General features: G+C 38.3%; 1 protein-coding gene across 1 annotated transcript; it reads right to left on the reverse strand.

Annotated features, from left to right (window-relative positions):
- Positions 1 to 11,754: 11,754 nt before the first annotated feature.
- Positions 11,755 to 12,306, reverse strand: LOC113689394 (dirigent protein 22-like). The gene has a single exon (XM_027207172.1). The coding sequence runs from the start codon at positions 12,304 to 12,306 to the stop codon at positions 11,755 to 11,757; it is 552 nt and encodes a 183-aa protein (XP_027062973.1).
- Between the last annotated feature and the right edge of the window lie 3,095 nt (positions 12,307 to 15,401).

The raw sequence follows: 15,401 nt of genomic DNA on the forward strand, positions 1-15,401 counted from the left end.
GACCAGACGTCAAACGGCGGCACGGTAGACCTCGAAAGGGGGAATGTGCTGGTCAGCCAATTCTCACTCTAACTTCTTATCCGTTACGATCTCATGTTAGATCCGATTAGCTTGTTAGTGTGGAACATTAGGGGTGCTTTTCGTGCCGACTCTTTACGTTACTTAGGGAAACTTTGCCATGACAATGGCATCCACCTACTTATTCTTTTAGAACCCATGTCTTCTGAAGCGTAGTGGGAGGTAGTGCGCCGCCGGCTTCGGATTGACAAGTCCTCTAGCTTTATTGATGGGAAGATTTGGTTTTTTTGGTCAAATATGCTCCGGGTATCTGGCATTGAGTATGCTGACCAATTGGTCCACGCTCAGGTCTCTTTTCTCTGTGGAGCGTCTTTCTAGCTGTTTGGGGTGTACACGAAGTGCACCAGGCTCGGGAGGCGATCCCTATATGAGGCGATGAAGGGCCTGGCCTCGGGGGTGCGTGACCCTTGGATTGCGGTGGGAGAGATCAATGTCATTGTTTCGAATGATGAACGGGAAGGAGGAGCCCCTGCCAATGCCCGCAACATAGAGGAATTCAATTCATCTATGTTCACATGCGGTCTCTCCGTTTTACCTTTGGACAGTTCCAGGTTCACATGGACTAATGGCAGGATTTGGCAACGGCTCGATAGGGCACTTGCGAACGGGCACTGGGTAGAGACTTATCCTACTTCTCGCGTGTCTCACTTAGCAAGGGGGGATCAGATCACGCCCCACTACTCATAAAGTGCTCGGCTCACCGGCCCACGTCCTCTTGCTTCCGATTCTTGAACATTTGGCGTCACCACCCCCAGTTTCGCGAGGTTGTGGCTATGGCATGGGGAACACAAGCCTAGGGGGTTGGTATGACCAAGTTCTTCAAGAAGCTGATTACGGTGCGGCAGGCACTGAGGGGGTGGAACCGGGAGGTTTTTGGTAATGTCACATCTAATGTACAGCAGGCAGAACAGGTGTTGCACAGCGGGAGAGGGATTACGACCATCGGCGAGACGAGGTGTCAAGGACTCTTCTGCATGAGGCCAGAGCACTCTTCAACAAGGCGCTAGCACAGGAGTGTGCATTTTGGCGTCAGAAGGCGGGGGTCAGGTGGCTCCAAGAGGGAGATGCTAATACTGCATTTTTTCACTCCCTGGTCCGGCAACGTCGCAATGTGAACTTCATTCACGGACCAGGATGGATGGGGTGGCTGGTGTGAGTCTCTCCAGGATGTCAAAGCCTCCGCAACTACGTTTTTCTTAGGTCTCTTCTCCTCTACTGAACGTCGGGAGCCCTGTGAGGAGTTGCCCTTTCCTGTCCCCATCGTGGGGGCGGCCGACAACGCAATGATGATGGCCCTCCCGACAATGGAAGAGCTTCACTCGGTAGTGTTTTCCCAGAATTGTGATAGTACCCCAGGCCCGGATGGTTTTAGGGCAGGCTTTTATCAGAGGTGCTGGAGCATTATAAAAGATGATCTGATGGCGGCGATTCTGGATTTCTTTAGAGGTATGCAGCAACCGCAAGGCTGGACTAGCTCACTCCTCGTGCTCATCCCCAAAGTAGAGGGGGCCTCGCACTGGCGAGACTTTCGGCCGATTAGCCTGTGCAATGTTAGCTCGAAAATCATATCGAAGATTCTTGCTAGGCTTCTCCCGGACTTGATTTCGCCTTAGCATTCTGGTTTTACTTCGAGGTGAGAGATCTCGGATAACATTTTACTGGCACAAGAGCTTATCCATGATCTAGACAGGCAGCTGGTCGACCCAAATCTGGTTCTAAAATTGGACTTGGAGAAAGTGTATGACAGAGTGGACTGGTCCTTCTTATTATTCATGCTTCGTCGATTTGGGTTTGAGAAGCAAGTGGTAGACTTGTTATTCTGCACGTTCTCCAATCTTGGTTCTTGGTCCTAATCAATGGGGAACCCGTAGGCTTCTTTAAATCTACTCAAGGGGTCAGGCAAGGTGACCCCCTTTCCCCGGCGTTATTTCTGTTTGTCGCCGAGTTTCTTGGGAGGGGGCTTCAACAACTTTGTGATGCTTCCATCAGTCGGTATTATGTATCGGCTGGCCTTCAGATCCCGTACCTCGCATTTGCAGATGACACAATTATCTTCACCAGCTGCTCAATGGACGCTCTGACCTCGATCAAATGTCTGCTGCAACGCTACCAAGCTTGTTCTGGCCAACGGGTGAATGTCGTCAAGAGCTCATTTTCTCCTTCACTGAGGATGACAGAAGCTCACTACAGTTTGGTTACTTCAATTCTTGGATTCAGGGAACAAAAATTACCCTTCACATACCTGGGGTGCCTATGTTCAGGGGCAGGGTCGCTTGCGCTATGTTTGATGGCCTCCTGGCTAAAATGCGACACCAGCTTTATCATTGGAGTTCGAGGTTGCTTTCAATGGGCGGCAAAATAGTCCTAGTACGTCACATTCTGTGCTCCCTTCCCATCTATTGCCTACAGGTCCTCTCCCCTCCAAGGGCGGTTATTGTAGCTCTGAATAAAATCTGTAATAACTCTGTAGACTCCAAGAGGATCCATTGGGTGACTTGGAAGAAGGTCTGCTTTCCAAAGGGTGAAACGGGACAGGGTTTTCGCTCGTTTAATACGGTGGTGGATGCTCTCTCGTGCAAGTTATGGTGTTGTCTGAGGGAGAACAGGTCAATCTGGGCGAGATTTATGCATAATAACTATATCAAAGGTAACCATCCTCTTCTGGTAGAAGTTGACCATCCATCTGCCGTGTGGCGTTGCTTGGATCGAGTCAGAGATCGGGTTGAGAAGTGTATTCGGTGGTCTCTAGGGAAGGGTCTCGTCGACTTCTGACATGATAGGTGGTGCATGGATGTCTCTCGGGCTACCCTGGTGCCAAGACCAACCCGCCCACATATGCGGGTGGGAGAGCTATATCGCTCATATGGTTGGGATGAGCATCGCTTTCGGTAACTTTTGCCTAGCCACATTGTGTAACTTCGGATCTTTCCTGGGGTTAAAGACACGAAGGTATGGGGGCATCGTCCTCCGGTACGTTCACGGTGGCATCTGCGTGGGAGCAGGTTCGATGTAAAAGGAACCTATCGATGGTCCACTCCCTGGTCTGGAGCTCGGTGGTCCCACTCAAGGTCTCGTTCTTTACATGGCGTCTGCTACACAAGTGGGTGCCTCTGGACCATGCCCTCCAACGTAAGGTGGTGGTGCTTGCCTCCAGGTACTGTTGCTGTGGGAATGCGGTGGAAACACGCAACCATCTATTTGTTCTGGGGCCGGTCGCATCGGCGGTGTGGCAGTATTTCGATAGCTTGTTTGGCATCCGGGACCGGCAGGTGGGGAATCTGCTAAGCTGGCTTCCTAGTTCTTCTCTCACTGCTCGGTCATGCGAAACCATGTGTGTGTTATTATCCCTCTCCTGGTTTTGTGGTTCCTCTGGAAGGCTAGGAATCATGCATGATTTGAGGGTTTGCCTCTATCGTCGGGCCACGTCATCTCTCAAGTCTGCAGCTTCATGGAGCAGATGTGTATGGGTCGACTCTTGCAACCATAGTCGTTCAAAGGCGATACGGATTGTATATAGGCAAAGAGGGTCCCGGGGAGCAGCAAGAGGCTTTCCCGACCACGGGTGGTCACGTAGGTTAAGCCTCCACAAGGCAGATGCAAGTTGAATACGAACGCAAGTGTCTCGTCTTCAGGAGCCATTGGCGGAGGGATTCTTCGATCAGTAGAGGGGGATCTCGTATTTGCATTCTACAAGGAGTTTGGGGATCAGGATGTGCTTATGGCGGAGGCTCTGACACTATTGGAAGGGTTGATGCTTTGTCGGCAAGGGAATCACCAGACTTGCCAGATAGAGGTGGACTCCAGGGTGCTGGTTAGCTTGGTCTCGTCAGATGCCCCCTCACGTTGGCCTCTTTGTAACTCTATTCGCCAGATCAAAGCAATGGTAGCAGCCTTGGATGCCTCTATAGCCCACATTTTTCGGGAAGCGAACTCAGTAGCGGATGCACTGGCGTCATCTAAACTTCCCTCAAATGCAGTTCTCGCCTCTGAGGCATCTCTGCCTCCTAGGGCCCGCGCTGCCCTCCAGCTGGATAGGCTTCAAGTCCCTCATGTGCGGTTTCGCCGCCCTCGGTAGTCATAGTTTCTTGGTGGGGGGTCATCCCCCTCGCTTTGTATCCTCTTCTCGAAGTCTTTCTGCCAAATAAATAAAGCTTCGGTTTGATGAAAAAAAAACCCAATATATTAATAACCATAAAAAGGTGAGATTTCTTTGTAAAACTTTCAATATAATACAAATACAAACTCAACAAATCTTCACTTTTAATATATATCCAATGTTGACAAATAGTATACTTGCTTTACCTTTTCTTCAAAAGTTCCAATAAACCCAACGAACCAAGATCACAAATGGCCCAATGAGTTCCAACAGGCCAAAATTAGAAGGCCCTGGGCCAAATTCACAAAAGTCCCAATGAGCCAAAATTATAAAAGTTTAAACAAATTTCCATAGGTCAAAATGCACAGAAGTGTTGTCGGATCCCAATAAATAAAAATCACAAACTTAACAATCTTGCCCCATCTTTGCCTCAAACCTCAATAAGCTCCAATGAGCCAAATGGCAAACATGTTGCTCCTTCACAAAAGTCCAACTGGCCTCAATGGTCTTTTTCTTCTTGTACTCCTTGTAGTGCTAAATCAATATATCACAATCGATAGTCTGTTATTGTCATCATTGTCGCAAAATCCAGAGCCTGAAGCCTCCGTACTAGTATGTTAGTAATTGTCATACAGTCTCTTATCATCATCAACGTCCCAAAAATAGGGAAATGGGGCAGGGACGGTCATCAGTTTGACCGTTCCTGAGCAGTTAATGGCCATGATTTGGCCAAAAAATTTTGTGCGGTTCACATAACAAGTTGTGCATCGATTTTCACACCGTGTGTAGGACCCGCAAAATTTTGTACTAAAATTACATGTTGTGCAAACAAAGTTACGCTGTGTGTAACCAAAGTTACGCGCTGTTGAAAATGACAAAAACTGTTGGGGATAATTGCAGGTGCAACCATCCGTGCCCCTTGTCCCAAAAATAGATACTCATACCATGATTTCTGGAATTACTCGTACTATTTACATCTCAATCAACTAAAGCAAGTTAGTGTCGGCAGAAAATAAGGTCCTTGAGTCACGGTTTGTTGTACTTTCTCCTTTGTTAAGCGAGAAATCAACACATGTAGTCATGATTTGGCGAAATTTGTCACTAATCTTATTAATGAAACTAGGTAGAAGAATAGCTTTCTGTGTGGACCTCTATGACTGCACAAAGTGATTATGTGGCAGTTGCCAGCTAGTATGTACATGTCTTTGTATGTATCAAAGATATTGATAACATAAATGAATGACTTTTGAAAGAAAAAAAAAAGTCTTAAGTCATAGTTTATTCCTTGTCTTGATGTAACCATTAGCAGACGTACTGGAGTGTTTTGCTCCAGAGGTCAAGGTACATCTTTTCTAGTTGTGACGCGTCACAGATGTTGCACTTTGTTTACATTATTATCATCATTATTATTTATATTTATATTTATATTTATTTCAATATGAATTATCATTTAAAGTTATATTTGACAAATTAAGTTGCATTTGTTAAAATTCGTCGAATTGCATGGATTTTTTCAAATTGTTATATTCTTTGACATTTTGTTATTTTGTTAATGTAACGAAAAAGATTATTTAAAACTAATTTCATCTTATTGTAAAGAAAAAGATTATTACCGCTGCTTAATGTAGTGTGCATTTTTCTGTTTCAAATTTATTTTAATTTTGTTCATATTAAAATATTTGGTAGTGTTTGACTTTATGTTCATATATGTTTGTTATCAATTCTATTTTAATTCATTTATACCTTAATATGCATTTTTTATTACAAATAATTTTTTCCTTTCTTATTCAAACGAATGCATTAACGTCTAAATGACAAAAATATGTGTATCTCTGTTGTATTTCATTAAAATGCTCTTTGTTGTTGCTTTCATGGTACCTGTTAGATTTGCATTTTTTTATTTTTTATGTTGTCAGATTATTAAATTATTCAATAAATATTATTTATTATAAGTTCTAACTTGGAGAGAAAAATGTTTTTTCAAGCTTATTGCATTATTAGGTTATTCAACAAGCCAGTTTACAGATTGCTTGGTTCTCCTATTTTTCCTTTGCTTTGCTTGTAATAAGTCATAAGTCAAATAATGCAATCATTTTTCAACTACTCAACTTTTTCTCAATTACCTAACCAGATTTGATACTTATATTTTTCTTCAAAGTTGGGTTGTCCTTCACAAGAAAATCAACCTTTTGATGAATTATCAATTATATTTCATCTATTTATAAACATTAGATTAAAAAACAAAATACTAGCTTGGTTTAGAAAACTAATATTCAGTTGCGTATCAAGTTTGTAAACTAAGCTATTACTTTGTAAACTAAGCTAACAATGTGTCTCCGCCCTTAGTAAACTAGCTTAGTTTACATATTGGGTTGTCCTTGGCACTTCGGGTGAGATACTTCATTAGAAAACTTGATACGTAACTGAATATTACCATTTGTCAATAATGCCTAGGTTTAATATTATAATAATATAGATTGAGCTCCAAGAATTAGATGTCTTCCGTTCATGTCTTTATAATTGTCAATTTATTTAACTAAATCCTAGTATTTATCCCATTATTTGTGAATTATTAGCAACTAGGGGCGTTCATCGACTGGTAATTGGAAATTTAGTGAAAAAAATTTTGCTGAATCAGGAGTCAATTTTTTAAGACCAATATCTGATTACCATTCAAACTTTAGTTTGGTAAATTGGATCAAAGAACTAGTAATTCGGTAATATCCAAAATCCGAAATGTCAATAGTGAGTAAAAATATTTTAATTTTCTCTAAAAAATTATTTTAACAAAATAATATCTTTTATATTTTTTCAACAAAATTCGATCAACTGAACTCAAACAAACATGATATGGAAATAAAGGGGCTCATAATCCTAATTCCTAACTCATAATCTTAATTCTTAAATAACATTGAATTAAACAAGAACTTTAAATTTAATTGTGAAGCTAAACTCCAACATGTCAATTTTGATCAAATTTGACTTCAAAATAGAGTTATAGTTAAGTTAGCTAATTAGTAATCACTAATTAGTATTAGTAATAGGATAAAGTTTTGCTCTTATATTTAGTACGTGTGTGTATATATATATATAGAATTATATTTAGAAAAATTTTTATAATTCAGCTGATAATCGGTAACTCAGTATTGTATTTTTAATATCTATTTCCAAACCATTTTATCAAAGTTTATATCTTGGTTTTTCCGAATTCGATAAATCCAATCTAGTTTGGATTGGCCAATTTTTCGATTTTTTCCAAAATATGAATACCCGTAATAGAACAATGTTGTTTAGGTTCGATTCGAGTGTATTGATCATACCTTTATAGATAATGTGTAATCATATTAAGAAAGCAAGTAAACTTGTTCAAGAAAACGGTATGAATGCTTGATCAAATACGTCCATATTTATTAGAATGTTAATAAAATTACTTGTGTAACTAATATAATTAGACCAAGTATTTTTAATCCCACTGCATATTTCAACATTTATCTGTCTTCTTAATTCCAATTTAGCTCTTAGTTAGTCCTCCCTATTTCTATTTCACAAGGATACATTAATACAAAGAAATGAAAGCACTTTTCTTAGTGTGGCTACAATCCTTTTGTTAATGCTTCTTTCGAACTAGACAAGGAAGATACATCTTGTTTTTGATAAAGAACTCAAGGATCTATTTGCGTAGATGATCACAGAAAGATTGTTTTAAGAGTGTAAATGATCCAAGTATCAAGCTCAAATTGAGCTCAAGTGTAATTTACATCATGCTTAAGAGATTTGCGAAAGAATTTTATTGTTATCAAACTAGTATATTTTATAAGGTGGATCAAGTTTTTTTTTTTTAATGGCAAATCTCGTATATGGGGAGGAATGCCAGCCTTTTATTTTGTTAACAAATAGAAAGCTCTAAATAAAGCATAGAGTTTGAGGAGGAAAGGGGCCAAACCTAACCTCATATAAAAGGCAGCAAATGTAAAGGAGTAGTGGAGTACTACTCCCTTATATCCATGCTGTTAAAACTAATTACAAGACATTAACTTCTATGAAAAGATGGAAATCCTATCCTATCGAGCTTTAAATCACCACGAACTAGACTAGGCAAATTAGCAAACGAAGTATAAATGGAATCCCCATTAGAAAGAGCAGCAACATTAGACAGCCGTTCAACAAGGCGATTAGCTGCTCTATAACAATGGGTAATTCGATAAAATAGCGCTGAAATTGCCTAAGATCAAACAAATCTCGTTCTAGATTCTACAGACAAGTATACAAACCATTAAGGATATTCACTAAATCCAAACCATTAAAAATATTCACTAAACCAAAGAATCAGACTCCAAATATAGACATTAGAAACCCTAGAAACACAAGCCTTCACTCCAAATAGCAATGCCTAATTATGACTCAGCCAAATGATATGAAAGGGCCATCAAAAAATGCCCCTGGCTATCACGCAAAATGCCACCTGCCCAACGAAAACCAGGATGACCCTTTGAACATACATTAGTGTTGAGTTTGCAAACGGACAAAGATGGAGGAAACCGTTTAAGTTCTGAAGCAAACGCCTCCAGAGTTCAAGAAAATTATAGAGTAACCATCACTTGAGGATCCACACAATTAGTACTGTTATGATATGATTTGTTGTTTCATATACTGTATAATGGTGTGACTGGAAATCGGAGGCATCCCAGATCTTAACTATTGAAGAATTTTAAGTAGAATATTTCTGAAGTTTTCAATATGAATTAGGTGTATAATCAATGAGATGAGACCAAAAAAAAAAAAAAAAAGGAGACCCAGCAGAAATTGACATCTTTATTCCATTAGCGCAAAAAATAAATAAATAAAAACGTGCTGAAAATTCTGTTCTAATTCTGCATGATTGAAGTCTATCCATTAGTGCTAATAAGTGCTTAATTTACGTGCTTTATCGTGGTGAATTATATGCATTTTAGTGTGCTTTTGCGTCATGAATTATATGCATTTTTAGTTGAATTTTGCATTTTATGGTGAAGTGATAAAAATTGCATTTTTATGAATTAAGTGTGAAAGTTTCATGTTTTCGTAGGTTTTAATAATTCAATCATCAATTGGAATGAAATGAGAAAATACTTGCATAATCCTTGATAATTTGAAGTGATTTCAACTAAACATGAAATGCAAAATGATCAAAGTATGAAATGCTCAAAGGAAGAAAAGTATTGGCAGCCTTGACATATTTCGGTATTTTGGCTATAGTTTGAACTACACCTATTGGATTGAAATGATTCTCATGAGACAATGAAGTCCAATTTACACATTTTGAGGATCAAAAGGCTGAAATGCATACATGCATTTTTGTTGTGACAATCTGGAATAGTCTTTTGACTAGTGTGGAGTATTTTGATCATAACTTAACACCTAAACCTCCAAATGACTTGATTCTTCAGTTGTTGCAAAGCTAACTCAATAAAATGCAACTTTCATGTTTTTTTCTACAAGAGCTAATTTGGCCATCTTCATGGAGATATTTTTACATCAAAGCAGGGCAGAAGAATATCTGGCCCAAAATTCGGTCCCAGATTATAGGTCGGATTCAAGGCAGACTGCAACTTTTCCAAGATCAAAACAGAGCACCAATCCGGCCATGAACAGTAAACTGATCTAGTGCCAGATTGTGGGCTGGATTATAGTCAGAGAGTGCAGTTGCAGCTTACTCAACTTGTTCAACTTGCTCAAACTTGCTCACCTTTTCATGGAAATTCAAGGGATGTTTTTGCTACTGAAATGAAGGCTCTAGACCATCAATTGAACTCCTTTCTCTCTCTATAAACATTGTTGAAGGAAGAAACAAGGGATCTTGGAGAGTAGAGAACTTTATCATAGAAATGTAGCTTCATATTCTCTTAGTTTAGGTTAGTGTAGGAGTAGTTTAGAGCAGTTAGTTTATCCTTTCTTGTTTAAAACTGAACCATGATGAAGTTGGAGGATGAAGAAAGTAAGGAGGCAGCTCTTGTGACAAGGGCTTTTCTTCCTTTACACCTCTTTATCTTTCATAATTCATTCTAAGTTTTGGTGTTATACAAGTTTGAATTTTGTGATCATTATGTATTTCTAAAATTTATATCTAGAGTTATGAATGAACTTTTTATGTCTTGATTGTGAATTTTGTTTGGTTAATTAATGCTATTATTTTGAACAAGTTATTTAGCATTTTTTTTATCCAATCTTTATTAAATGGCGATTAACTATTCTATTTTTAAGATGTTAAGTTTGTAATGAGAATTGGAATTTAACACTAGTTCAAAGAAGTGCTAAACCTGTGGAATACACTCATAAAAGTAAAAGTGCACCTTTGTGGCCTTAATAACTTATTCCATGTAATTTCATAAAATTTAATGAATTTAGAGTTAATTTCATAACTATAAGAGTAAATATGAATTAGCTGCAAATATGGTTGGTACATAGGTGAAAACGGGTATCACATTCATTAAAAAATTATGCCATAACTTTGTTAAGGTAATAGCATTCAATTAACCAGTCGATTCACTTACAAAAATAATTAGAAATTCAGTGACCCTAACAACGTTCTATTGTTATTTTTACTGCTTTTATTTCGTATTTGTAATGTAGATGTAATTTCTTGCATTTGTGATAGTTTAACTAATAAAAAAATTTAAAAACCACTAGTAATTGATCACTCTTTCCTGTGTGATCGACGTCTAAGATCTCCTATATTCGATAAACAATCTCTAAACTTGTAAAAAAATGAGGTAATTAGGTTTTTAAAATTGTAACGAACGAGGAAACCTCGTCAAGTGCTAATGACGTGGGCATGATTGAAGACTATTTTGTTAATTGTGATGCATGATTCAGAATTCCTCGGTTGTTTAACCAATCATACAGGGATCCGTTTGGTCATTAAAATTTTGGAACCTTTGAGGTCATTCGCAAAAAACTTAATGCCAGCTCAATGGTTTGTCGTTTGGTATATTTGAATTTTCGCACAGCTCATGCATTGGGAAGCGGTTAGTGGTCCAAAGGTTGTCCGAGCAGTATTGCAATACTTGCAAAGAACCGAATTTTCACTTTCACACAGCCCATGCTTTGGAAAGCCAATAATGGTCCTAAGTTTGTCGGGGCAGTGCTAAAATAATTGCAAAGAACCAAATTTTCGTACGTCATGGATGTCCTCCAAAGGGGGCCAGTATCAGCCTCACCTTGATCACCCTTCCAGCTCACTAAAGAAACATAATATGGTGGTCTTCATCCGAGGAGTTTGTCCAACAAAGAGGGTAGCTTGTGAAAAAGAATTTACACTCTCAAACAAAGTTTTTGTAATATACTCTATGTTAATTAATTAGACTGTTTCCTTTTCACCAAAATGTTGTTGTCATCTAGTAACAAAATTGCCAATGGGTGAAGGGCTCTGTTTTTTAAGCCATGTTGACCTGAAATCAGTCCCAGCAGCCGGAAATTGGCTAATTGGACTGTATTACGAAAAATTATAAGATCAAGGTGCTTAAGGCTAAAATTGAAAGTTGAGGGCATAAATTACAATCTAAGTAATAGTTGATGGGTGCAAAGTGAAATTAATCCATATATTAATGAAAAGCAATACCCGGGGAGTCATCCGGTATGTCCTGTCTAATGTAGAGGTTCAACCTTAAAGTAAGATAACCTCCTACAGCGCTGAGCACCTCAGAGATAATATAACCTGTTGCATACCGAAATTGTTTGGTTCCTCCTATAATTGCAACTTCATTGACAAGCATAGACCGCAGGGCAATTCCTTTAAATTCCACAGTGCTACCCTTGTACTTTCCATTAGTGAACAGAATCGTTGCAGCAAGCTCCATGTTGTTGCCATCAAGGGATGCTACTGCAGAAATGCCCTGCAAACGACCAACTACTGCGGATTTGAATGAAACGCTTTGTGTCAAGGTATTATCAATGACAAAAACAGTTCCAAATTGGTGATAGCCCCAAGTTACGTTGGGGAGACCAGCAACTGGGAAAATAGACTGAGCATCTCCACTTTGAAATTCATGGAGGTACACCGTCAAATTTCTGAACACAGTGTTTGATTGTCCTAAGCTCGCTAGTAAAAGCACGCTGACAATTTGGAGGGATGCTATAGCTAAACTCTTTGCCATTGTTTTTTCACAGAACCAAAGGAGGAGAAGAAAGAAGGAAAAAAGTTGGTGCGGTGTGAAGTATAATGCTGATGAATTGAGGAGGACTATTTGTAGGACCGCAGTTGAGGGGAACACAAAGATTTTCTTTTTTTAGAAAAATTAAAAAAAAACGAAAATATTTGTTCCGTAACCTCTTTTCAATTGAAAATGTTTGAACTCCAAGAATTAGACATCTTGAGTTCATGTCTATTTAATTGTGAAATATTTGACCAGATCTTTGTGTTTATCTAGAAATTTTATCTATAATGTTGTTTTGGTTTAATCCGAGTGTATTGATGCGTACCTTTTATAGATAGTCCATAATCATATTAATAAGTGAATAAACACGCCAAGAAAACGGTATGAATGTTGGATAAAATGCGTCCATTTTCATTAGTGGATCGGAGTAGAAGTTTACTTCAAGTTGCCAACTATCATATCAATTAGGCATCCAATCCATGAAATTAAACAAAGAAAGAAGGTCTGGCAGAGATCAACATCTTAGTTCCATTATTAGTCCAAAAAACGTGATGAACGTATTGATGCGTTGTCCCGGTCAAAATTAGGGGGTGTTTGGTTGGAGGGCATAGGAATCAAGAATTGGATTGAATCCCATAATTGTTGCTTGGCTCAAATCTTGGAATGAATTATAAAAACCAGCCACCCCCAATATCCAACTAGATTGGAGGGTTTTGATGAATCCCACATTTGATTCCAAATTCTTAAAAAAAAAAAAAAAAAAAAAAAAAAAAAAAAAAAAAAAAAAAAAAAAAAAAAAAAACCTTTTGGTCCCTTCTCTTCCTCACGTAGCTCTCTCTTCTTGCTCTCTCTCCACATCAACCCAATCTCTCTCTACCTCTTTACCTTCTTGTTACTCATTCTCCCCATCCTCCATGGTTGTCGCCTCCCTCTTCTTGTCACTCACTTTTCCAATCCTCTGTGGCAGCACCGAGATTCCCAGGGCTCTTCCTCTTAACTACCGACCCAATTGCCTTTTTATTTTTGCTGAAATATAGCTGCTGTGGAAGCCTTCCTTTGTGTTGACGATTGGGGTATTGAAATTATGCAAGTATACTCACAATTTCTGGTCATAAACTTTGACAAAATCAAATCCGGATCTGCTTCGGCTATCATTGCATCACTGGGATTGTTGCTTCTGAAGCTCCATTGTCTTTACCAAAATTCAATATAGATACTAATTGGTGGTGGTTAGGAGCTAGTTCAATGGGTATTGTCATGGTTGGGTGCTGGTTCAATGGGATTATGGTGGATATATATGGGGGATAAGCATCTGAACGAGGAAGAAGAAAGATATGAAAAGAAAAAAGAAATTAAAAGTAAAAATTTGATTATTAAATTTGATACCCATTCCTTCCCAATGTTTACCAAGCACCCACTTTTGTAATCATATCTTTGGCCAAAATTCACTACAAGAAATTTGGTCATCAGTGACAACAACATGTCATCACAAGACCTAGAAATGTCGTTACTAACGACTTTTATTGACGACTTTTGAATCGTCACAGAGTCGTCACTATACCTCCGTCGGTAAAAGTATATAGTGACAACACAAAAAGTCGTCAGTGAATGGTTGTCATTAGTGACAACAATGTGAAAGAGTTTTATTGACGACTTAGCGTGTTGTCAGAGATGTATTGATTAGGGTTGTCACTGAAAAGTGTCACAATGTGTCACTTATATGATATACTTATTGACAACATTTGTTGTCACAATTGAAGTTTGGAGTTAGTGACACGGTTTGTTGTCACAAAGAGTTTTTCATTCTTATTCTGCAACAGCTTTTTTTGTCATTAGTGATCTTCAACATTATCAGCTCCATTTCAATAAACTCACAATTTAGCATGGTAAATTATTTATCTAAAATAAATAGAAAGAAGTAACTTAAACAATTGATAATCAAAAGTAGTTGTTGCATTAGGCTACATGCCAATATAGCATATTAAGTACTCAAATGTCATATTGAGGTGCACATTACCCAACAAGGTCTACAAAAGTAACACTATGCCCAAATATCACATATTCATAAGGTACGTTTACAAAAGGAATTAAGTTCAAGAAACCAAAGAATATCCAAGCGAACCCTTGCATGAGCAAATTGCGACTTTGTCTTTAACGTCCTTCAGTCTTTGCTATAGACAGCTCCCAAAATTTTGTTTAAATATCATTTATCTGTAATAGAGTAAAACAAGTAGATAAGAGGAGGATTAAAACACTGAAGGAGAAGTAACAATACTTAGGTTGCTTGGCTAAAATATGCAATCCAATAAGAACCTCAATAATTAAAGCTGTACATTAAAAATCAGCCCAAAAAAAAAAACCAAAATCAGTTCCAGAAAATCAAAATCAGCCCCGAACTATTCCACAAAATCAGCTCAAGAAATAAGTACTGCTATTAAACTTCAGCTTCAAAGGAAATATAACAAGTTGATAAGGCAACAAGCACTGCTATAAGTACTGCTATGAACAATATAACCAGTTGATAAGACTACAAGCACAACACTAAAAGAAAAGCAACTTTGATTCGCTTGCTTAGCTAAACATTCAAATAAACTAAACTGAACTGAAATAATGTCAATCACGATACAAGGTGTCAAGCTACCTATTCATATCGGAGAAACTGAGGCAATGTGTACCTCATTTATATAAGAGAAACTGATGCAATGCGTATTGTGAGAAAGATGTCTATGGGTTGCTCAATTTTTACAACGCATTTCTCCAAACCACTAGAGGATGAATACATGGAGTGGTACTGCATAAACAATATTAACATTATCAAAATCCATATGCCCAAATTACTCCAATCACAATAACGACTAAAAGCTACTGAAAAGCATTGGCATTGCCGTGTAAATGCTTGTTAAAGCAGTAAATACTGTAAATTGCAAGACTTAATAGCTACCATCCAAGGTCAGAACTCATCACTATCCTAGCTTGTGCTCAAACACATTACCTCAATAAACACCATCATATCATACAAAAACTCAAATCACTTCAATATTTCAAAACAACATATGCTAAGCTTAGAGAGCACAAATTTCTGTAATGAAAGATCC

This window comes from Coffea arabica, chromosome 5c (assembly GCF_036785885.1).
Source record: "Coffea arabica cultivar ET-39 chromosome 5c, Coffea Arabica ET-39 HiFi, whole genome shotgun sequence".
In the NCBI taxonomy this organism is placed as follows: Eukaryota; Viridiplantae; Streptophyta; class Magnoliopsida; order Gentianales; family Rubiaceae; genus Coffea; species Coffea arabica.

What these genes read in the sequence shown, in the direction of transcription:
- LOC113689394 (XM_027207172.1), bottom strand. Translation starts at nt 12,306, where the DNA reads ATGGCAAAGAGTTTAGCTATAGCATCCCTCCAAATTGTCAGCGTGCTT.